Source organism: Manis javanica, chromosome 2 (genome assembly GCF_040802235.1).
Source record: "Manis javanica isolate MJ-LG chromosome 2, MJ_LKY, whole genome shotgun sequence".
Taxonomy (NCBI): Eukaryota; Metazoa; Chordata; class Mammalia; order Pholidota; family Manidae; genus Manis; species Manis javanica.
In genome coordinates this window covers 46653481-46678336 of record NC_133157.1, presented here as the reverse complement: position 1 = coordinate 46678336, position 24856 = coordinate 46653481, and the positions used below count along the sequence as shown (strand labels likewise).

General features: G+C 41.8%; 1 protein-coding gene across 5 annotated transcripts; it reads right to left on the bottom strand.

Annotated features, from left to right (window-relative positions):
* On the bottom strand, positions 1-23485 carry LOC118972765 (cyclin-dependent kinase inhibitor 2A-like). Of its 5 annotated transcripts, XM_037020458.1 has the most exons (4): positions 19303-19435; positions 18809-18884; positions 2744-3050; positions 1-242 (listed from the first exon to the last, which is right to left on the bottom strand). In XM_037020458.1, exons 3-4 carry the CDS (start codon positions 3045-3047, stop codon positions 226-228), a joined length of 321 nt encoding a protein of 106 aa, XP_036876353.1. In that variant the 5' UTR covers positions 3048-3050; positions 18809-18884; positions 19303-19435; the 3' UTR covers positions 1-225. The 5 variants fall into 5 exon arrangements, with proteins under 5 accessions (XP_036876353.1, XP_036876352.1, XP_036876354.1 ...); XM_037020457.2 differs by lacking the exons at positions 18809-18884; positions 19303-19435 and adding an exon at positions 23347-23485; XM_037020459.2 differs by lacking the exons at positions 18809-18884; positions 19303-19435 and adding an exon at positions 6532-6645.
* Between the last annotated feature and the right edge of the window lie 1371 nt (positions 23486-24856).

Sequence of the window (24856 nt, the reverse complement as noted above, 5' to 3'; positions counted from 1 at the left end):
TGGGGTTGCTGCTTTTTACTTTTATAAGAATATATAAATGGAAATACAAATGGAAATTTAGGGAAAGGCGCAGGGATATATGCGGAGAAGTTCTCCAAGATTTAAAAAAGCGCTATTTCATAAACTAAGATATTTTGGAACTAAGCAGGGAAAGATTAGGTGGGGTGGGGTAATTTTTGTCTTCTATGATTGAAGATCGAAATGTCGTAAAGCGTCTCAGCGATTCTATACGTCGGGGCTGTCTGCGGGCGGCAAACGGAAAAAAAAAACATTAGACACTGGAAATCAAAGATGTGCCACCCATCCGTCCCTCCTGTGTTGCAGTCCCTCACCGCGTATTCAGGCAGGGTTTCCGGAGGGCTTCCCCTGCGTGTGCACCTCCTCTCGAGGTCCACAAACCCCAGCACAGGGTCTGGCCCTCGAGACCGGAACCCGCAGCCACTCTCGAGCCTCCCGATAGCACGCGCTCCGCTGCCCGGGGCTGCTCCGGTCTCGCCGGCCGCTCCGGCCCCGCCCGCCGGGGCCAGGGCAGTGGGAGGGAACGCGCGACAGAACGAGCGCCGAGAGCTTGGCGCACGCGGTGCCAGGCGCGGGGACGTGAAGGCACGCCTCGCCCTTCGCGCGTCCCCAGGCACCGGCACCTGACGCAGAAGGCTCAGAGAAGGCGCGTACCCAGCGCGCACCTCAGGCTCGGTTCCAGCCCTAGCGTCTCCCACCCGAGGCAGCCTCTCCCAAGACGGCTAATGGCTTCCTAACGTTTTAATCCAACGTCGTTTCTCTGACCTACAAGGCCCTGCGTTGTCTGGCCTTTGCCCGTTTCCCTGATCTCGTAGGTTCCCGCTCCAGCCCGCCTTTGGGTCCTCCGAACCTGCCACGCTCATTCCCGCCGCAGTGTTCGCACGGGACAGACGGCGGCTCAGCTGTTCTCCACACTCAGGTTCTCCGGCCACTCTTTCTACACCAGCCTCCCCTCCTACTCACTCTTCACTCTTATCCATCACATTGGTTTTACAAACTCCCTCCCTGACATTGTTACATTGTTTAAGGTCAATTTCCCAGAACGTAAGCTCTATGAGGGCAGGACTCCTGTTTCGTCTCGTTCATTTTTGTATCCCACCAAAAAAGGGGCTCATCAGACTGTAGGATCTTAACTAAACGAAAGGAAGGAAGGAAGGGATGGGGGGCAGGGAGAAGGAAGGAAACATCTCAGGTTGGTTAAAAAGGGTTATTCAGTTTATTAATGTGCCTGTGGCCCATTTTAATCAACTAATTCTTTCCCTCCTTGGCTCCTCCCAGCTCTTGTTCCATCCTACAGCCCTGCGAGTGGTCGCCACTGGTCGTACACCGACTCAAGCTTCACTTGGGGGATAGAGAGGGTGGGTAGGCTAGAGATGTTCGTGCCTCTCACACCCAAAGTGAAGAGCTCATAAGCAAGTTCCAGTCGAAGGCCCAGAGCCAGCCTCTGTGCCATACCTGCCCAGGCTCCCCTAAGGCCGGGAAGCCTAGTGCCTCAGTTCTGAGCCACAGTAGGACAAATTTCAGTATCTTCAAAGTCATGATTCACCTTAAATATTCACGTTATTTTCGGATATTGCTTCGTATTTATTTTTTAAGTAATAAAGTGGTTTTCCCTTTCAGAAAATAAGAGTAAAGATGATACTTGGGTAGGCAGGAGTAGAAGTGGGGGAATCGGGCCATGGGAAAAGAAGGCCTGGGGTCGCAGAAAGAGAAGGCAAGGAGAACCACACACCCACCTCCCTTGACGATCTCCCACAGAAACGGAAAGCTGAAGCTAGGGTAAAGCTCCTGTATGGAGAACAAACTAGTGGTTGCCACAGGGGTAAGAGGGTGGGGCATTGGCAAAATAGGTGGCGACAATAAAGTACAAATTTCCAATTACAAATAAGTCATGGGGTGAAAAGTACAGCATAGGAAATAGTTATTAACACTGTAATAACTTTGTATGGTGACAGATTTTAACTACACTTACCCTGGTAATCATTTCATAAAGTATTATTTGTCAAATCACTGTTGTACACCTGAAGCTAATATTGTATATCAACTATACTTTAAGTATAAAAAAATTTTAAGGAGAGGGAGAAGCTTAACACTCTTTCCTAGAGCTTGCAGCCAATTCCAGGTTTTGATCTAACATCCTTTCTTTGACCTACAAGTCCTCTATTGTCTGGCCTTTGCGTCCACCAGGGTTGGAAAGGGCTCCATCTTAGATGCCCTCACAACTCCCTAGGGGAGCTCTGGAAAACTTTATGGCGTAGAGCAGATGGTCCGACTCAGTAAAATTTTGTAATAGAGAGAGAAGGAACAGATGTCTGCCAGATGATGCCATGTACAACCAGTTTCGGAACTAGGTAAGCTAATGGGGAAACTGAGGGCAGTTTGAATGGATGCGAATGGTCAGCTAGTTTGGAGGAAGAGGGGCCACTACACCTTTCGCCTCCTGAGTCTTGAATGCTTCAGAATCTAGCCCTTGAGCTACGGAGAGGGTGAGCCTTTGTAGGGCGGGGAACACGGTTATGGGATGGGCTGTAACATGTGGAAATCCATCTCAAGCTATTTCCCATCCACAGCTCTGGCGAAGCAGCGCGATCGGGACACAGGTCCCACGGGTGCGCAGTGTGTGAGATGAGGCCAGACTCAAGACCCTGGGTCAATTTTCTCTTCTGAAAAAGGAGCGCTCTGGGCTGCGAAAGTTGAGTTCAAAGTTTGAGATCCCCCACCTCACCTGCGGGACCCTCCGCGGCGTCTGTGCCGAGGTGGCTACCACCTTCGATGCCCCCTGCGGCAGCGCGCAGGTACAGGGCGACGTCGCGGTGGCCCCGCTCCTCAGCCAGGTCCGCGGGCAGGCGGCCCCAGGCGTCGCGCACGTCCAGCTGCGCCCCGGCTCGGTGCAGCGCCACCACCGTGTCCAGGAAGCCCTCCCGGGCGGCGTCGTGCACGGGTCGGGTGAGGGTGGTGGGGTCGGTGCAGTTGGGGTCCGCGCCATGGAGCAGCAGCAGCTCGGCCACGCGGGCGCTGCCCATCATCATGACCTGCGGGAGGGAGCAGAGTGGTCAGGGAGAGGGGAGGCGGCAGGGCCACGATTAAAGAAATTGTTGCGAAGCATCCCCACTCCGTGGAGATGTGTACAACTCACAGCTATCTAGTTAGCCTTTATTTGCTTTCAGTTACCAAATTCCTTAGCCTCTTCTCCTTCCTACCCATTCTATTTTTTCTGTACACATTGAATCCCATTATATTCTCCAGCGTTTTGGGGCGTTTCGGCCACACACAGGAACGCTGTCAGAGGCACAGACAACAGCAAAAAGCGAGGGACAAACTCACTTTTACTACACATTCCCTCCCTCCCAGCCCTACATTTTGATATGGAATTATGCAAGGCCCAGAGATTTTGTATGGTTCACTGCTGTATATCCAAGCCCAGAATGTGGGTAATTGTTAAAAAGTGAAAATAAAAAAAAAAGAAAGAAAGAGAGAGAGAGAGAGAGAGAGAGAGAGAGAGAGAGAGAGAGAGAGAGAGAGAGAGAGAGAGAGAGAGAAGGTGTGCGTGTGGTGGTGGTGGTGGTGTGGGGGGATGGGAGGGAGAGAGAGAGAAGAAAGAAGAAACCTTAATTTTTGCAAAACTCTCAAACTACCCTTAACTTCCTGGAGTGTTAGACTTTTGCCCTTAACTTCCTAAATTGTTAGACTTCAACTTCTTTAAGTATAAAATGGGAAGATTTGTCTAACCTGCCCTGAATTTCCTTCCTATGGTAAGCTAAATAATGACCCCAAAGATGTCCACTTCCTAACACTAGAAAGTTGTGACTATGTTACCATACATGGAAAAAAGGATTTTGCAGATGTGATTAAAGTAAGGATTTTGAGGGAAATTAACCTGGATTGTCAGGGTGGGCTCAATGTAATCACAACTTTCCCTGTAAGAAGGTCACAATCAGACAGAAGATCCAAGCGGCAGCGTAAGTCACAAGATGCAGAGGCCATTAGCCAAGGAATGGAAAAGGCAGAGAAACAGACTCTCTGTTAGAACTTCCAAAAGGAATGCCGCCCTGGGGACCAAGTCTAGACTTCTGATCTCCAGAACTGTATGATAGTAAATTTATGTTGGTTTAAGGCAATAAATTTGCAATAATTTGTTACAGCAGAAATAGGAAACTGACATTTCCCAAGCTTACACTGCAGGAGTTCATTAAACAGGGTGTGCTCACCTCATTTGGTTCCTAAATCATCTTTGAAACAGTCATTACCAAAGAGAAAATTTTACATAGTGTCAGCAATCACAGCAATATTACAATTTGAGTGTTGCCTGGTATGTGGTGATGGTAGACACTTTATTTTAGGGTAATACTTTCTTTATGGTTATGTGGTTATATTAGCTGGATGATAGTGACTATATTTTATTATATTTTACAGAATTAATGACTGAAAAGCAGCCTAACCTTTAAATATACAAATTATAATAGCAATCCAAAACAAAAAAGAAAATGAATCAATTAGGTGAATAATTGTTGAGTGCTTAAATTCATTTGATAAGACATTAAATTTAATTTAGTAAGTTCAAAATTTTTCAGTTAGGCTTACAAACAAAAATCATGCCACCCTTGCTCTATGTCCTTATTCTCCCTGTTTAAAAAATTTTAAACTAAAATTGTTGAAACCAATTAACTTCCTTTTTTGTATTTAAACAAATAAAGTGTCTTTGAAAATATTCTAGAATTCCATGGCTCAATTCCCAGTCTCCAAGCTGTTGACAAAATTTCGGACATATCAAATTATGAATCATACATGCATTATTTTTAAAGGACTCATGCTTGTTTTCTAAAATCACTCAAGCTCACTAGTCTCAAAAATCTCTCCACACTTTTAAAATCCCAAATAATCTCAAGTTGTAAGGCATTTTTGTTCTATTTTGTATCTGTATTAAAAAGTGTATAGATTTATCCTGTGTAGCACAGTTTCAGTAAAGGAAGATTCAGTTGTGACATTTGTGAAGTTCCAAGCAGGGTTACTTTCTTTTGTCTTGTTATACTGGAGTTTTTGCAATGTGCATTCGTTGCATATAAATGTTATTTTTTCAGAAAAGAAATCACAGTCGACAATGGGAATAAAACCAGGGTAGCGACTGCCAGGAAGAACGTTTTTAGCTTGAGATTTAGTAAGTTAGTGAAGGAAACAACATCAAACAAAACCTGGCACGACCCCCCCCACCCACCCACCACACATACACAAAACTTGAGTGGGGAGGGAAGAAATGACATTTTCAACAATGAGGAATTGAAAACTCTCTCCAAAATAAGTTCATCTATATCAAGGAAGTTAAACAATAACAAAGATAATAGCTGATAGCCCCAAAATGGTAACCAAATTGACACAATGTCAGGCAAGGTCACATTAATGTTTTTCTGTCTATATTTCTCAAATTTTTACGACAAACATGTTTTCCTTACTCAGTTAAAATAAAAATAAGCACAAGATGTAGTTGCTTCTTAACAATTTCAATTGATATTTCCTCCAACATCCACAGCGAGAAAGATGATCCACACCACTCAAGGGTCTGTGAGCTCAGGGCTAAGTTGGTTGACCCAGGAAATCTCACATTTTCTTAAAATCCTGTGTTTTACCTGAAACGTTCGTAATTTTGAGTTTGATGACATACCTCGGTCTACATTAACACAAGTAGGCTCTCCCCTCTAGATCTTCATACCATTCTGGAGATCTGCACCCCAAAAGCCCCCTCATTCCTCCCTTGGCTTCCTGAGCGCCCAGGGCCTCACCACGAGGTCTCCGGCTCCAAACTCCACAGAAGAACTCCTCGGGAGGTCTCCCTTCACCGAAAATCGACGTGCTCACCTTGATCAGACTGCCTTGCAGACCTCGTGTCCCAAGGCCGCCCGCCACCCCCTCCTACGCGGCAGATCGGAGGACCCACCTGGATCGGGCTCCGACCGTGACGGTTCGGAGCGTTGGGCGGCGCCCCCGCCTCGAGCAGCGCCCGCACCTCGTCCTCCCGGCCCCGGGCGGCGGCAGTGGCCAGCCTGTCGGCAGTGGGCTCCATGCTGCTGCCCAGCGCTCCTCTCGCTCCCTGCCTCCTTCCCGCCGCGCCCCGCGGCACCCCCCACCCCCGGCCCGCGGGACCAGCCCGCCCCTCCCCACGCCTCCTCCCGGGCCGGCGGAAGCGGCCCCCAGACCCGGCCCCTCAGCTCCCGCGGCTGTTTCTTCGCTCCAGGGGGAGCTGTTCACGTGCTCTCCGAGCAGGGGCCCAGCAGCCAACACACGGCGAGTATGGCCCCCCCGAAGGCGCCCCCCGCGGGCCTCTGCGGTCACCGGGGCTTGGCTCGCCCGGGGCACCGGCCGGAAGCGCGGCGCGCAGGAGCCCAGGCCGCCGGTGGGGGGAGCACCCCCCCGCACCCCCGCCGCCTCTCCCACCGCGCGGCGCTCCCCACCCCCACCACGGGCGGGTCTCCCGGAGAGTTCACTCAGTGAAAGTGAATTTCTCCCCGGTGTCCTTCCTACCTCCCAGCATTGCAAAGCTGCGCAGGATTCCTAACAGCCAAGTTTGAACCAGAGTGTTTGATGTCACTGGCAAAGTATTGCTTCCTCATTTAATCAGAAGAAACGGCTAATCCTTCCTCGTGGTAACAGCCCTGCCGAGGATCTGTATCGCCAACGACACCAGGAGGCTTCGCTTCTTTCAGATACCACCCTCCCTGTCCACCACTCCACACGGGGGTTTCGAGCGCTGGGTCCACCATCCCAGAAATCCTAGCTCAGACAGACGCTCATCAGGGAGAGTCTAACGGCGCGAGGACATGTTCCCCACCCCACCTCCAGCCCCCAACACTTGTAAAACGGATGTCGGGGGGCCACGATTTCCCAGACTTGTGCAACGCTTGGTACTGGCTCCTAGTGTAAGGGCTGGCTCCAAGAAGATGAGGTCTATTTAACAGGGCTGGTGGAGATATCTGCCTATAAACAGGAGAGTGACGAGGGAATCATTGGACTGATAAACTCCTTTCTTGGTAAATTCTCCACGGCCAGAAAAAGTGCTCAGCGCTCTAGAAGGAGTTGCATAATGATTCAGAGACCTGGCTCACCCATTGCCCTGGCGCTTCCCCTCTCTCATCCCCAATACCTTTTCCCTCTTAATGGAAAATCTTGCATTCTCTTAGTTATCAGATGGGGGGGCTAAGAGTGGCTCCTACTTCGTAGTGAAGAGCTGTTGTGTTTTAAATGAATTAATGTGTATGTAAGCATTTAGAACAGTGCCACACATCCTAAGCTAATACCTGTTAGTTCTTAAATTATCCATTTTGAGGATTCTCTTTGCAATCGTGTTGTGAGGTACAGAAAAAAGAAAATGCTTTGGATAGAATTATCAGTAATACATAAAAGGAAGATCGAGAAGAACTTAATCACTGAAAATTGTTGGACACCCTCCACCACCCTTGTATTTAATGAAAACTTAAACAGAAGTCATAACAAGCAAAAGAAAATAGGAACAAGGTTCTAATTTGTTGTGTGATTATTGCTTTTACATTTTTAGTAGATTATTTTTTTTAATCGGATTGCTCAGGCTTTGGTGATGCCTTAAGCACATGCTTCATCTGCCTACTAAATAATCCAGCTCTACTTAAAAGTTGTATTTCCATCCCTGGTTGACTTCTCTTGAAGACCCAGAATACCTGACTGTACTCTTCAGCTGCTGTTAGCTCAGGCAAAACATGAGGTTTTAAAATGACGCCAATCAAAACTCTTACAGGATGACAAATCTCTTGTAAAAATCCACAATGTATTTCTGTGTCATCTATATTTTCTTCCAGGCCCCCTTCAGTTATTTGGGTGACAATGGTGTTACAGAACATAAAATTTTTTAAATGTAGCTTTAAGTATTGTACAATGGGGGAGTAGAAATAGTGGTTGTGGTGATGGGAGGGAGGAAATAGATACCTCTTGTAATATATTTGGTGTTTAGACTAATATAAAAATTAATTTCCATCTCTAAAATAATAGTTCTTAATCTTGGGTCAGAGGGAGTAGGCCTTTGAGAATATGTTGAAAGCTGCAGACCCTCTCCTCAAAAAGTAACACACAATTCTTTTTTAAAAGAAGTGTGTACACTTGCACATGTATTTCTGAATATAACTTTCAGGGAATTCAGAAATTCCTCTAAAACTCAACTATGGATTCCTACATCAAGAACTCTTCAAACTCTTTTGCAATATATTGGACTGTTGTTGAAGGAAATTGGTGATGACATCATACAAAAACATTTCTTGGATGCATTATGTATAGACACGGAGGTTGATTTTTTTTCTAAGAACCAGGTTTAGACATGTATGTCTTAGCTCCCAGCACTTGCAGGACAGTTCCCAAAAGATTATGGCATCCTTGGGTGTGGCCCCTTTGTTCTAGATATTGATCCTATACTCCATTAGAAATCTTGTGCAAATAGTTAATAATGTGGCAGCTTTCCTAGTTTTCCTCCACAGCTCAATGGGTGCTAAAAGCTGACCGTAGTCTTGAAGAAAGGTGTAGGAGTGTGGAGACGTAAAAGAAGGAGAAAGCTGTTCCAGGTAGAGGTAAGAGCACTTGCAAAGCCATATAAGTTTGGAAACACTGAAAATAATCCACTGGGATGTATGGATATATGGTGAGAGTCTAGAAAAATAAACTTCTGGAAGAAGAGCCTACAAAGGAGCCTTTGAAGGGCTACTCAGATTGTCAGAAGGAAAATCAGGAGTGAATGGGATGGCAAGGAAGCGGGAACACTCTCACAGCTTCGCTGATAGTTCAAAGCAATGTATAGTGAAGGGCGGCAGAGAGGTGGAAGAGACCTTAGCATTTGCATACACTGGAGGGAAAGATGCCAGGTGAAGAGAAAGACAGCTAGAAAAGGAAAAGAGAGGTTTAGGCCACAGGCAATACAGGGTATTTCTGAGAACCTGAGATCCTAAAATGTCAGGAACAAATGGAATACAAGGCACAGGGAGTGGGTATAAGTTTGGATGCAGTAGATACAACTAGATTCGAGAAAGGAGAAAAGGTCAGGGCAGGGAGGAAGTTAAGGCACTTCCTTCCATGAATGAAGAAGAAGCTGACTTGTTTGTAGTGAGGATAAGATGGTGGGTTAGGAAGTGAGAGTGGTGAAGGTTAAGAATATCTGTTAAGAGGGAAGATGGATGGGCTAAACAGGACTTAGACAGAGGAGCCTTTTCATCAGCCTGGAGAACCCAGCTGAGGGTGGAGATCGTGACACTACAGGAGCACCTGACTACTTTATTTAAATTAAAGAAAGTTTGGCAATGATGCTACTCCAGTACCCCTACAAATCAAAGAATAGTAATTATGGATGTGATTGTTAATTCAACATATTACCAGAAAGAGACAGAAAGATAGTATTCGAGATAGAAGGTAGTATTTTGGAATTAGGTTCTGGTTGAACTGCTGTTTGACTGAGATCTTCAGACCATTTTTAGCCACAAAGTCCATAACTTTAAAATGGTTTCTATCGTGCCCTATTCTTTATACCTCATGAGGTTATTATATCAAGTGAGACACACACAAAAGCTGTTTTAAAAATCATACTTCTCTTTACCATATTCAATATTAGTATTGTTATTAGACAATTGTTCAAAATATAGTTTAAAGTTAAAAATAAAATAAAATATACATAGAATGTCTCTAGAAAGATACAAAACAGTGTGTGAACTGTGGGGAGAAGAAATAAGGGATGGACATGAGACTTTCTTTTCACACTCTACAACTTGTAATGTTTGAATTTTGTACTATGTGCATTTATTAGCCATTCTAATTAAATAAACAATTTAAACTTATTAGACAAATGAGAGTTGCTTTTCTGAAAGCCATCATTCATAACTTTATTTGACAAAGAATAACTGAGTACATACTATGTCAGACACTTGGCTTTAAGTTGTGGATACCAAAAAGAAGGGTCCTTAGTCAGGAGGGTGTTTTGGTAATAACCATCAACATATTTGCTTCTCTAGACATGGAAGGTGGTTTGAATTGGGATGAGCTCTTGAAGGGAGCCTATATAAGCAATGCAGAAGAAGGAAGATGTGTTCTGATGACTGAGACATTAGATGTGTGTTACCAGAAAAAAGATGTTGTATTTCAGGATCTGGGGAGGATCCCATCCTTAAGTAGAGTTTCTTATGAAATAGCTTATCAGAGCAACTTATGCTCTGATCTAGAGCTTCTAGACATACTTAGGTCAGGCCCAAATAGATGGGGTGTAGGATTGAATGCCGGGGGCAGTAGTGGATTATCTGAAGACTAAGGCAATAGAAAAGTAATTTCATGTACACTTCTTAGTTAAGAAAGAGTTGAAAATGTAAAGAAAAGAGAGCCCCAAGGCCTAGCTCCACCACCTATCACCTTAAGCAAGTGATACTTTATTCTGGATTAATATCACCATCTATAAAGTGGGCAAAATCACAACTGTGCCTCAACACATTGCTGTTCAGCCAAGAAATATGCCTCTAGAAGTGCCCCTGGGTAAGATTTCTGAGGGATCAGTGTCCAATCTTGGTATTTTAAATGGGAAAGAAGGACTTTCGTAGGTGAGAAATGGCAAAGAAAGCAAGGTTTTCCTTTAATTATTTATTTTTCCACAAGGAGAAAAATTAACTTTATCATGAAAGGGAGACCTTTGAGAAAACGCAGCAGACCTCCAACCAAGTTTGTTGAGAAAGGTGCATGGCCCGAGGATTAGAATTAAGGAAAATTCAAGATGGGGGATGTTTCCTTCCTCCTTTTACTATCCTCTAATTAAATTCAATATAAAACAATTATTGAGGGTCTACTATGAATAAGGCACAGTTTTAGGAACTTTGACATCTCTGTTCACTCAGAATTTGTAAAATTTCTCTTCCTTCTCTTCCTTCGGTTATTGTATCTAATCACACACACAAAAGTTGTTTTAAGAAAACACACATCTTTTTACCATATTCAATATTAGTATTGTTATTAAACAATTGTTCAAAACATAGTTTAAAGTTAAAAATAACGTATACATAGAATATCTCTAGAAAGATTATTTGAAGGACTTTGGCAAAGAGCACAAAACTCAGAATGCTTTAACTTATTATAAACTTGATGCATAATTATAGGTAAATCATACTTTTTCAATCTTTGTTTCCAAAGTATTAACTCAGAACAGAATCTGAAGTACCTATCATCATCTTCCCAAGGTCATTTTGAGGATAACTTAGAAGTGTATTACATGTTATATATGTCTTTTCTAAATTGTGTGTAAAACAAATGTAATTTTAAGTCTATGTAAGGAGTTTACAATTAAAAGTATCTCTAGAGTGGACTCTTGTGAAATGAGAAATCCTGGTAGCTCATGAAAACAATCACTGTTAAGTCAGTCATTTTATAAATGTCTGTTTTTGTATATTGAGAAGTTTCTTATGATGAATTACTTATATCTATTCATAACTGTTCGGCCAATTGAGAAAACTACAAGATTAGCATAGTATGTGTGTGCATGTGTGTGGTGTGTGTATATAATCTCTATGTCTAGTATGTTGTGTGTGTGTGCATATAATTGGTTTACATGCACAGATACTGAATATGATATCTTGAGGAAAAGAATATGTGATAATTAAGGAAGAGACAGACTACGGAAATAGAGACAATAGGAAATTCATTCATAGTTGCCAAGAACATCATAATGGCTACCATTTATTGGACCCCCACTATGTGACAAGCATTAAGCAGTTTTACATATATCCTTCCTAATCCCACAACTGTCTTGGGGATATAGAGTATTATCCTTCTTCATATATTGGAAGAAAAGAAGCACACAGTGCTTAAGTAACAATACATAGGGAGATGGAATTCAAACTTAAAGTTCCCAGTTCTGTCTGACAGGTCGACATTCTCCCCACTATGTGTCCCTTTTGATTGATGTACACAGTACACAGTGGACAACTCAGCAATGCTTCCTTTTCTTTAAGAACTGTGCTCTTTAAAGATGGTCCCCATCACAAATCATCAGGGAAATGCGAATCAAGATCACAATGAGATGTCAACTCACATCAGTCAGAATGGCCACTGTCCAAAAGACAAGAAATAACAAGTGTTGGTGAGAATATGGAGAAATGGGAACCCTCCTACACTGTTGGTGGGAATGTCAATTGGTGCAGCCACTGTGAAAGCAGTATGGAGGTTCCTCAAAAACTAAAAATAGAAATACCATTGGACCCAGTCATTCCACTTCCAGGAATTTACCCAAAGAGAACAAAACCCCTGATCCAAAAAGATACATGCACCCCTATGTTTATTGCAGCATTATTTACAATAGCCAAGATATGAAAGCAACCTAAGTGTCCATCAACAGATGAATGGACAAAGAAGAGGTGGTACATATACACAATGGAATATTATTCAGCCATAAAGAAGAAATCCTGCCATTTGCAACAACATGGATGATCTAGAGAGTATTATGCTGAGTGAAATAAGCCAGGTGGAGAAAGACAAATACCACATGATTTCACTTATTTGTGAAATATAAATACAAAGCCAAGCAGAATGAACAAAGCAGCAGTAGACTTACAGACACTGAGAAGGGACTGGTGGTTACCACGGGGGTGGGGGTGGGGTGAGTGGGAGTGGAGGGTGAGGGGGATAAAGGGGCACAAAAATTCCCAATCATAACATAGGTAGGTCACAGGGATGGTAGTACAGCAGGGAAAATATAGCCAATGATTCTGTAACATCTTCCTGTGCTGACAGATAGTAGCAGTACTAATGGGAGTGAGGATTTAATAATGTGGGTAACTGTTGAACCACTGTGTTGTATACTTGAAACTAATATAAGATGGGGTATCAATAAAATAAATAAGAATTGTGCCCTCAAGCAGGTTGCAAATCCTGTCCTAAGGTGACAGGATCTCCACTTTGGGGACTACTGTACTTCTGTGTGATTATTCTTGGGTAATAATACAGTGATGGAAATTTGGATCTAGATTTCCACTCAAAGTCACTAACCCAGTCCCATTTTTTAAATTTTTTTTATTTTGATATTATTAATGTACAATTACTTGAACATTATGGTTACTAGACTCCCCCCATTATCAAGTCCCCCCCACATACCCCATTACAGTCACTGTCCATCAGCATAGTAAGATGCTGTAGAATCATTACTTGTCTTCTCTGTATATACTGCCTTTCCTGTGTCCTGCCCTACATTATGTGTGCTAATCATAATGCCCCATTTTCCCCCTTATCCCTCCCTTCCCACCCACCCTCGCCAGTCCCTTTCACCTTGGTAACTGTTAGTCCATTCTTGGGTTCTGTGAGTCTGCTGCTGTTTTGTTCCTTCAGTTTTTTTTCTTTGTTCTTATACTCCACAGATGAGTGAAATCATTTGATACTTGTCTTTCTCTGCCTAGCTTATTTCACTGAGCATAATACCCTCTAGCTCCATCCATGTTGTTGCAAATGGTAGGATTTGTTTTCTTCTTATGGCTGAATAATATTCCATTGTGTATATGTACCACATCTTCTTTATCCATTCATCTACTGATGGACATTCAGGTTGCTTCTTCAAATCATTTTTGAGTATTTTTTCCTGATTATAGTTCACATATGCAAAAAAATTAAGGAATGAGCTTCATAGAGAAAATGAAAAATTACACTATACAAAAGCAACAATTGTTAATATTTTGAAGTATTTCTTTTCTGTCTTTTCCCCTGCTCCATTCTTGTAGATATAATTTTGAAATGAACTTTTCCTTTCACTTATCATTAGATTATTTTCCCAAATTCTTCAAAAATCTCTTCATAAACAGTACTTTTAACAACTGCAACATGCTCCCCTGAAAAAAATGTTATAGTTTACTTACTGATGCCCCTGTTGTCAGATATTTGAGGTGTTTCTCAATTGCTAGAATAAATAGTATTGCAGTTTTTCAGAGTATAAGGCTCTGGAAACATATTGCAATATCATTTTTCAAAAATGATCTTTGGTTTATAGATAAGAAAATGGAAGGGTGGAACATTCCTATGTTTACCCATGTAATAAATTCTTGCAGCAGATGTTGAACTCAGTCCTCTTTCCATATTCTTTCTATGGTCACAACTATTAATTCAGACTTGGACAGATGTGGTTGGTAAGAGTTGCCACCATATCTTTAATAATAATCTTGAAACAAAAATGCAGCATGGGTAATGGGATAATCTCAGTCTTTATACTCAGAATTTATCCTTCATTTGCCAGCTCTGTGGGCTCAAATAAATTATGGAAACTTTATAAGCTTCCATTTCCTTATCTCTTAAAGTGGGAAAATAAAACTGTACCCCATAGAGTTATTATAAGGAATAAAGAATTCAGACATATAAAAATCTAGGCACACAACAGGCTCTCAATAAACACAACTTACTTTTTTTTGAGAATAGATACGACATTTACTGTCATGTTATTCATTTAGGCCATCAAAGTCAATTTCCTCTCAGTATTTTCTGTTCATTAATGTATGTACTGGCAGGTATTTGTGGTTTGAATAAACAAACTCCCTTCCAAAAGGTGTGATTAATTCTGTCTTCTTTGAATTTTAACCCCCAGAAAACAGAGCTTCTTTGTAAAAAGTTGGTTATGTTATAACAAAAGAACGTCCACAAAAACCTTTATTAAATCATGGGAAGTGACAAATGGAGTGTGTCACTGTTCAATATTTCCTCTTCATTCACTGCCACCCACCATACTCCTTGATGCGCAGTTCAAGTAGGAGGTACAATGGAGAAACCATAGGCAGCGTCAGGAGTTGCAAAGTCTACCTTCTCTAACCCTCTATTCCTAGTCTCCCTTATTCCTCCTTGATGAGATAGATTTTTCTTTCAAACATGTGTTGCCCTATTGATTACTAACCATGAACACATATAATATTCCATTTCTGCTTACACTGTTGATGTATGTATGTGCTATTAGAATGCACACTTACAGTTGAAACTCACAGAGAAGTAATATTGTATGAAGTTTTCACTCCTGGAGGTGGGAGTTGATTGGATTTAACAATGATTTAGAATACTCTAATTTTAGGGGAATCATCTGTGTTGAAGCTTTTCATCTCAAATGGAGAACTAGTTGCTCCCCTGGCCCCTGTCCTCTTGGGGCTCTATAGTCTTATTGTCAGAATTTTTTTTTTGGTTTCTCTGATATTCTACTACATGTGAATAAGAATAACTGAAGATTACCTTCCAAGGCAGACATTCTGAGGGTTTTGAGAATGACTTTAATGTTTCTGTCCCTTTTTCCTTCCACCACACACACACACACACACACACACACACATACACACACACTTTATTTAAAGAATTCTTAGAAAATTCTGTGGCGAAACCACAGACTATAGTGACCATTCTGAAGGAGTTGAGTCCATTTCCTCATGCTCCCTCCAAATATTATTATTCTGGGTTCTTAAATTTTTTGATAAATTGTACGCAGGTTAATACTTTTTTCAGGTTTCTAAAACTAATTGATTTCTTATCTTAGAAAACAGAGGTTCATGAATATTGTTTAATATCTATTTTATGGTTATGAATACTAAAAGAAATTAGAGTCATACTACAAAGACTATTATATGGGGCTTCTGAACAGGTGTGGGTAAAAAAGTAGGCAAATTTACACTGATTTTACATGACACCTTGGGATGGGTCAAGGATTTGAATAAATATATTTTTATTATGATATGTATGTGTAATTCTTTGGAGTTCAGGAATTTCAGTTACTTTAATTAAATTCAAATTAAGAAGGCATTTACTGCACAAGTAAACTAATGTGCCTGTAAGAGAATAGTGTAATTAGGCACTTTAACAATACCTGACAAATATATGTCAACTGAAAGTTTACAATGTACCTTTACATATACTATTTTATGTAGTTCTTTTTAGATGAATACTATAGAGTACTATCTCAGGTTTACAGATGAAAAAGTAGAGCACTGAATGTTTTAAGTACTTAGTCCTGATAACACACAGGCAGTAAATAAAGAAAACAGGATCTAATCGCAGGCCATGTATTCCAAGAAAGTGATCTTTTTTTTTTTTTACTTTGTGCTTTAAGTGAGTCCTATACTGCTGCACAGGTTTGCCACTTATTTCCCTTAAATCGAAGTGGGAATACGTAATTTATATTTAATTTACAAGGGAGATTTAAATAGTTTTATTCTGGGCAAGAAATAAATTTCTGAAAGGAGTTAATTCCTTTGTTTTATTAGGAGATTCAATGGCTTTTAGAGTCGATAAGGATACTTCAGTTATTATTGCTTTATTTCTCAGAACTTTTCCATTCACTCAAAGAATATCTATTTACTGGACATATGTGGCTGATGCTGAGTAAAACAGAGATTCAAGGAAGTTAAGCAACTTAGAAAACAATAAATAGCTAGAAGAGATGGAACTGAAACTACACACACACACACATATATATATACAGATACATACATATATCTGTATATGTATATGGCACATATACACATATATGACAGTTACAAAGTGGTAAGTGAGAGCATTTAGGGCAAAGGGCACAACTGGTTCAACTGTACACAAATTACTGGTCTGACTTTTGACAGACGATGTAACAACCTATCTGAACCTCAGTCTCAGTCAGAGAGAATAAAATTCCTAAAACATAAGGATAATGTGGCAGTTACCTGAGAGGATATAAAGTTGACATGCTTTAATACTGTTAAGCTCTTTCTACTTATTCTGAGGGAAAATTGAAAGCGAACATGACTATGAACTTTTGGAATAAAGTTTCAATCAGCTTCTTTTAAAATGTTACATCAAATATGTAATTACATTACATACATTAAGTATGTTAGTTGAATGGAGTAAAATACAGTGTCCTCATGTTTTATGGGCTTCTACCAATTATTTCCAAGTTAAAATATACTACTTATTCTACAGGGTAAGCAAGATTTGCAATTGGGGGGAGTCACTGTTCTTTGGTTAGCTGCTGTTTCTTTAAATTGGGTAGAGGAGTTGTACAGTTGCTGAGTCAGATGATCTGGCAGCCTGATCGAGCAAGAAAATGGTGGCACTCAAAAAAAGAAAGCAAAACGTAATCTCTTTTCCCTAATACATCAGCAAAGTAGTTGGTGTCACATTAGACAAATAGTAGTTTAAAAGCAGAAAAATTATGATTATAATTTAGAGGGCAGATTATTTAATTTTTCATATAATTGCAAATTATTTTTAGCTTACATTATTCATATACATTTCCCCTCTGGTCAATATATTTTTACAGAGACACAAAGACCCATCATTTTGTCCATAAGTACTTTATTCTGTGGTGGCTACATTTTACTGAAAATTTGCCTTGATGGTAAATAAATATAATTTAAACCTATGAAACACTTCAATGTTTCATTTGTGCTCCCTTACATAATTTTAGGTTGTTATGTTTACCAGCCTTGTTTCTGGTTTGGATAATGAAATGAAAGCAACTCCTTATTACTTATTATTCTATCTCTCTATCTATCTAACCATCCATCCTATGTAAATACAGGTAATTATATATAGTGTTTCAAAAGGATAAGATACAATAAATGTTTTATGTGGATATTTTCTATCTGGTGCTACAAGCTTTAACATACAAGTATATCCTGTTATATCTTTCCTCCCCAGATATGTTCTGATTGTAAAAGAAAAGTCTGGGATTTAAGGATTAATCTTTTCCAATTCAGATGAAGAACCATTTAATAATAAAGGGTCTGATTCATTTAGTAAAATAGCTCCTTCAATGATTACTCAGACTCTCAGTGTCCTTCCTGGAACCTAAAGTGTAATTGACTGATGTAAAATTTTAAATATTACCTAAGAGCCTTGGCCTTGACTTAAAAATAAGTAAGCAAAAATAAGGCTAAAAAAGCAACACCCACCATATTTGTCAAACGGTGTCCCAATAAGCCACCTGTAACAGAAATCCCCACTGAAGTGTTTATTTAAACTAGAGATTCTAGGAACCCACAGCAAATCTGGTGAATCATATTTTCTGGGAGTGAGTCCCACAAATGTATGTTTTAAAAAGCAGCTCAGATAATGATGCTATTGATAACCTATACCTTCTTTGATTTCTCATTACTTTCATGCTTAAATGAAGAAAACAAAGGCATATTTATTTAAAACATTTTGATTGCACAATTTTTTTTTAGTTTTGATATACTTTCAAATTAAGTATCTTTGTTCATATAGATCTGAAACTGCTCTACAGAGCCCTTTTTCCCTTAAAAAAATTCCTACTGGGTTTGCAATCATTTAAAAATGCTTATATTTTCATCAATGAAGCCCTTATGTTACAATATAAAAAATAAAAAGCAACTTAATTGTTTTCAAAGGACCTGATGGATTGGAATTTTAAATCTTGTAGCTGATAGTTACAATTTTCCCTTTTATTACTTCTTTCTGATTATATAGTTTTACCCAACTGCAACAATCATTCCAGGGCTCATGAAATAAATAACTGCACTGACAAGCAGAGGCTTTCTTCCATCTGCCCTTCTTTAAAAAACAAATGCTATTGACACTCTCAGTAAGTTCAGCAATTGTCAATACACGTAAAATCGCTGAATACACACTGAAATAGCATGAATTAGGATAGGGTGAATCTGTGGAGATCCCAAATTGGTGAGCATTTTCTAGGAGGGGGCAAAGCCTTTAAAAGAACCTTCCTTCCCCTACCAAACAAAGTTTTTATTTATTCCCAAGGCTTTCCTCTTTGTTTGCTTACTGTCATAGAAGTTCATCTTGTTTTAGTACTTACGGACGTTTTTTCTTTCTAATAAAGGATTTCCTTTGAGTGTCTTAACTCAGGGGGCCGTTTTTGAACATGAAGAAAGCTGCAGTATAACAAGAAAACCGTTAAGAGAAGAATTTGAGAGCAAATTCTTCATCACTAAAAATCGTTACAGGCCTTTCTCCATTCCATCTTGCAACCCAGAGAAACAAAGAGGATGAGGCCTTTCAACACTCTGGGGTCTCCACCTGGCATGGAAAGGGAGGGAAAAGCTGCCGGGTCTCAGAAGTGCACTTTCCTCACTGACCCACTCCGCCCCATCCCCTTCAGAGAAAAAGGCCTAGCCAATTCCAGGCTGGCGAGGGGACCTGGAAAGGTCCTCTGTCATTCCTCGCACCCCCTTGAATCCACGAGGGCCACTCAGACTCTGCCCGCCCCCCACCTTCCACCCTGTGAAGCCCCAGTCCTGCTCTACGCGTGTCCCCTGATCTGCAGTTATTGTTACTCTGACCAAATCTTACCTGCGGAAATAGTAGAGGTGAGGGATGAGACCCAGGGGAGGCTAAAAGTAGAAGGGGTGCGTTCGCGGAAAGGGGTGATAAGTGGGTCAAGCGTCTAAACTCTTGCCAGAGGGTCCTACCCCAGCAGCCAATTAAATCTCCGCGATCCGCAGCGTCCCTAAGAATTGAGAGGGTAGGGAGGTCAGGGTTGAAAAAGGTGGTCTCAGCTGGGAGAGGGGAGGCGAGGTCACTTCCTACCTGACGGCTCCCTTTGGACCCTGGGGTCGCCCGTTGCAACCCCAACCCAGCTCCGAGAGGCGGCAAGCTCCAGCCTGAAGTCCCGAGAGGACTGGAGGGAGGGCACCCCGAGTAGCGAGTACTTTCTGTGACCAGAGGCCTAGCACCCAGACGCCTTGGCAGCGGGTCTAGCTACGCATTTAATGTTTATTTTAAAAAGAACTAGATTGTGAATAGACACAGTGTGTGTCAGAGTCTGACGTCACATCCCTATCATGCTTTCTCCAGAACCTTAAAATCACTTTCTTTTACGATACCTGAGCAGCTCAGTTCCCTTACCCTTCTCCACTCCTTCCTCATCGCTAAGCAAGCTCTTAGTTCATCCGAAATGTACCATAGATCTGTCCAGTGGGCTTTGAAAACAACGTACATTTTTTACTGGCGATAGTCATAGCATTTTGGAAAACTCAAAAGTAACGAAGAAATTAAAGATCACTGACCCCCATTCTCCTATCCTAAGGAAACCATTATAAATATTTTGGCACATATTGTGTGTGTGAATATGTGTGTGTGTGTGTGTGTGTGTGTGTGTGTGTGTACAGAGGAAATGCAAGAGTAATAATCTTTTACTATTTTGAAGTTTGCTTTAAAAAATCACCTCACTTTATAATGTGATCATTTTACATTCTATTAAATATTCTTCAAAAACATGATTGCCTATAGTATTTTAGAGTCTGGAATATTCCAGACCATAATTTCAGAGAATGGTTGTGCCATAATTTAACATCTTATTGCTAGAATTTAAGGCATTTTACAGTTTCTTGCTATTATTTTTTGTATTAATCTTTGTCAGAATCTTTCTTTCCTTAGGATGATGCCTACATAGAGAATAATTGAATGAAAGTGTACAAATATTTTTAAAGTTCTTGGTACACACTGTAAAAATGCCCTTGTCAGCGAGGTATTTAAGAAAGTGCATTAATTTCATCAGTCTATAAATTGATACAATATTAGTGATTAGGTATCTGAGAATCAGATTTTTTTAAACTAATATTTTTAAAAAGCCATTGAATATTATCATTTTATATTTAGATAAGGAGACAGTATCCATTGTTTACATAATTTAGTAGAAATAAAGCACCATAAAAACTTTTTATCAGGTTGAATTTGGCAGTAGGTAAGAGGATTCTATGATCCAGGGTGTTTTAGTAGAGAGGGGACAAGTGAGATTGTTATGCTTCTCAAAAAGGACTAAAGATTTTAAGAGTAAAAACACTGGGCCAAATGTTCAACCTTCCTTTAAAAAAGTATTTTGAGATTATTTAGATGATATTACTAACAGGAGTTCTTTACATGTTGGGAAATGGTTTAGCTTAACTACCACGGTTGTTAATTTGTGATGAATTAATATGTAATTAGCAGACCTTACTGTAAAATATTACGGACGTAGACAGCGATAGGCTATGTCCTTGCTACCTTAGGATAACAATAGACTTTTTAAATATCAAGAGTCCCCAAAAGGCTAGTGAATATTAAGTTTTGATTTCTGAAAGTGTTATTGTTCATTTAGAACATAATACAAGCTGGGGATCATGTACACACTGGGAATAATGGCTTATACTAACTGTACAGTGCTTACCTTGAAAGTACACTAAGCTGTTAAATGGGGGAAAAAACCCAAGAGCTTATAAGTAGCAGTAAACAAAAAATTGATTTAATAAAAATATGATTATTTTGTAAATGCCCCTACGTAGAAGTAACAAATCAATTAACGTAATTCATCAGGCATGTATGGATAAGAAACTCGTCGTGTGGAATTTTTAAAATACATTTTCCAGTGATATAAAAATAAAAAGTTGTAATGAACATATTTGCAGAAATTTAAAAATATTTAAAAAATAACATTTTACATATTTGTATTAATATAAAATAATTCATATAAGTAATTCTTAGCACTCTGGCTCTCAAGGAATTGTATGAGTCCTTATATCATTATCATTCATATATATATATTCTTAAATCAATACAACCATAGGCATAATACATATTAATGTGAAATACATAGTTATATATTATTTATATTTAATTCTTCCAGGTGTTTATACATATAAATTAAAAATGGGGTTGGAAAATTGCACATATATTCAAACATATTCTCTTCTATACAAGTTGTGTGTTCTGTCGCCACATATTTGCTGAAAATTGGGCTTTTCATATATAGCCAATATATTTTTAGTAAGTTTGCACATTTCTGAAAATTGATTTCTATCTATATAACAAGAAATAAATGGCTATTTTCAATGACCCTATCATTTTTATAGTTTTAACATTCTATACAATATACTATAAAATGAATAAATTCTACAACTTAATCATATTACATTGTGTAACCCTAAAATAGAAAGCACACAATTACAGTATTTACATAGATTAAAATTTTCTAATTTGTAACTATAGATTTCCTTTGAAATAAAATAACTATATATAGAGAGTAATACTAACAACTGTGATATCAAAGAATGTATCATAATGGCTAAACATTTGCTAGTATGAATAATGCACCATAAAAAAACCCCAGGGTCTTGTTAATGTTTTAAAATGAAATAGAATCAAGTCCACCAACATGCCGTGAATTGCTTTACAAGCTCCTATTGATTACCTAAAAAACTGAACTTTCACAATAATATGAAAAAAGAAAATGTGTATTTACCCTATATATTGTATATTTTTGCCAATAAAGATTGAGGCACTTAAACACTGATAGTTTAAAACATTTTACATTTACATGCCCAAAAGCCTGTTAATATTGCAATAAAAAATGATTCCCCCCTACTCTGGTCTTTACTTTTTCAAAATGTGCATTTCCAGGGAAATGATGCCACAAGGTCACAAAATGGAGTCTCACTAAATTGTTTTTAGATTTATTATCCAGGTTTTAATTAGGATTCTGCATATTATAACTATACATACTGTTTCAATCATTCTGGTCGTAGAAAATTACACTAACTATGTAAAGATTTATCTGATATGAGGACACACTACCTAGGATTCTGTTTTTCAAGAAGTAGGCCTCATTTTTTAAAAAGTGTTAATTGTGGCCTGAGATGGCTTAAATATGATCGGTTGTGATTCCTTCCACTCACCTATTTTATGTTCTTTATGTTCTGCTAAAAACACAGACATTGTCCTGAGGAGTTTGAATTTGCCAGAGAGCCAAACATAAACCTCCAACTCAGTACGAAAGCCCATTTGTCCACTAACTGCAAAAGCAAGTATTTCTTTCTGGTAGTTACTGATCCTTCTTTGATCAATGTAACTATTTCGGGAAGTCTAACATGTGCGTGCCCACACCCTTGCACGTCCTCCACCGCTGGAAGGCGGGAAGGTTGACCCCGTAGCAAGGCTGGGGAGAAAAAAGGCGGCCTTCAGAAAGCAAGTACCGTTAGTAATACTTTCCTCCAGGGCAAAATAAAGTGCCCTAGAAATACACCTTATGTGGGTGCACGGTGCACGGTGTGTGGGTGTTCACTGACTTCCACCCAGGAAATTCAGGAGTGACTGACTTCTAAGCTGGGTTTAGAAACTCCTGGTTACCCCTCAGTTTCATGAGATTGAGGAGGTGTGGGAAGCGGGCTCCGGGCTCAACATATTGGGAGAAACACACCTCTAAGTAACTGTAACCCTAATGGGGAAAGAAGGAAAGAGCATCCACCCACGGTAACCACCTCCTGCTAACCTCGTCTGGAAGATGATTTATCTCTATTAAATCACACCAAACAAAATCATCCACAGGCCGCCTGCACCCGGGACTTTTCCAGGCCTTCCTACCTGGTCTTCTCGGATGCGCTCTGCGCTGGCTCCTCACTAGCATCAGCACGAGGGCCGCAGCGGCCCGCACACCCGACGCTGCCCACTCATCCACCGGCCGTGCGATCCGCACCACAAAAGCCCTCACTCGCGGCGGGCCGCACGCACGCCGAATTCGCACTGTAATTAAGAACGCGCGCACCATAATCTTGCCGCCGCCACTGCCGTGGAGCTTCGCAGGCGCTGCGCCGCCTTTTGGCATCAGAGGTAGGCAGCGCCGCGCCCGCCCCCCGATCGCGAACTGAGACCCACGCGCCGCCCCCAGCCCATCTCCGCCCCGCAGGCGCGCGCCCGAGCCCCCTGCGCGCGCCCGCGCGCCCCGGACCTCGCCAGAACTCAGGACCGGCCTGTGCCCAGCGCGCGCGGGAAAAACCGGCTGAGGCGCGGGGAGCCGCGCGCGCGCGGGCCGCTAGCGCCCTAGGTTCCTCTCCCTCCCCCCACGTTCTCGTTCCCGCCCTATCCGCGGTCCCCCCCCTTCCCACCCTCAGCGCGGGCGCCCCACGCGGTGACAGCTCAAGGGCCTGTCGCCAGAACGCATCTCCAGGCAGCCCGCCCCCTCGCAACCTCCGTCACCTGACACGGCCATACGTGTGGCATGATACGGCCATACTAGAGGCCGTTCACGCGGCTGCGAGTCCTACTCCCGTCCCCGCTCCCTTGTCCCCCTTCCTTTATTCGTGCCTCTCGCCAAGGGTCCTCCATTTCTCCAACCACATTAATTAAAGACAAAAAGAAAGAAAAGCAAGGTCATCTCTTCATCCGCCATTCAGGAGGCTGGATGTCAGTTTTGAAACAAATGGCGCTCCGCTCCACATTTGGATTTGGGAAACAAGCGAATTAAAGGAAACCGCTGCCTGCAGCCGACGCGACATCTGGACACTGCGTGGCGCTGGCGCCTCTGGAGCGGCGGGCCGGGCGCCGGACCAGGTAGGCAGAGCCGAACCCCAGCCCCGGGGTCCTTGCTGGGTCGGCGCGCCCCTTCCCCTGGCTGCTTCGGGGCTGCGGAGGGCTCCGAGCTGGCCGCGAGCTGGCCGCGAGCTGAATTAGTATACAGGCAGTTTTTATTTTCGGTTTTAACCTTCGAGACGCAACGGAGCATCTGCGCGCCTCTTCCTCTTCCTCCGCCCGCGGCGCTCCCCTCCCCCACGGCTCGCGGCCGGCGGGCTCTCCCGCACCCGCCGGCCCTCCCGCCGCGACCGGCCGCAGCCTCCTGCTCCTCCCCCGGCCGGCGCTCCCACGCCTCCCCTCTCGCGGCCTGACTGCGCAGCGCCGTTCCGCTCTCCTCTCCTCGCCTCCTCCCTCTTCCCCCTCTTCGCTTCCACATCGCTGATCCTTTCTTTCTGATCACCCTCCCGCCCCCCTGTCCCGCCGGGGTCCACTCGGAACAGGAAAAGCGGGGGAAGGAAAGGAAGGAGCCGCATAAAGGAGGTGAGTCGGGGACACGGAGGCGGCCTGAGGACACCCAGGCGCC

Excerpts from the sequence above, each read along its gene's own strand:
- LOC118972765 (XM_037020456.2), bottom strand. The coding sequence starts at position 6,073 with ATGGAGCCCACTGCCGACAGGCTGGCCACTGCCGCCGCCCGGGGCCGG. Across the intron at positions 3,051-5,947 it reads ACGGTCGGAGCCCGATCCAG|GTCATGATGATGGGCAGCGC; the intron begins GTGGGTCCTCCG and ends TCCCTCCCGCAG.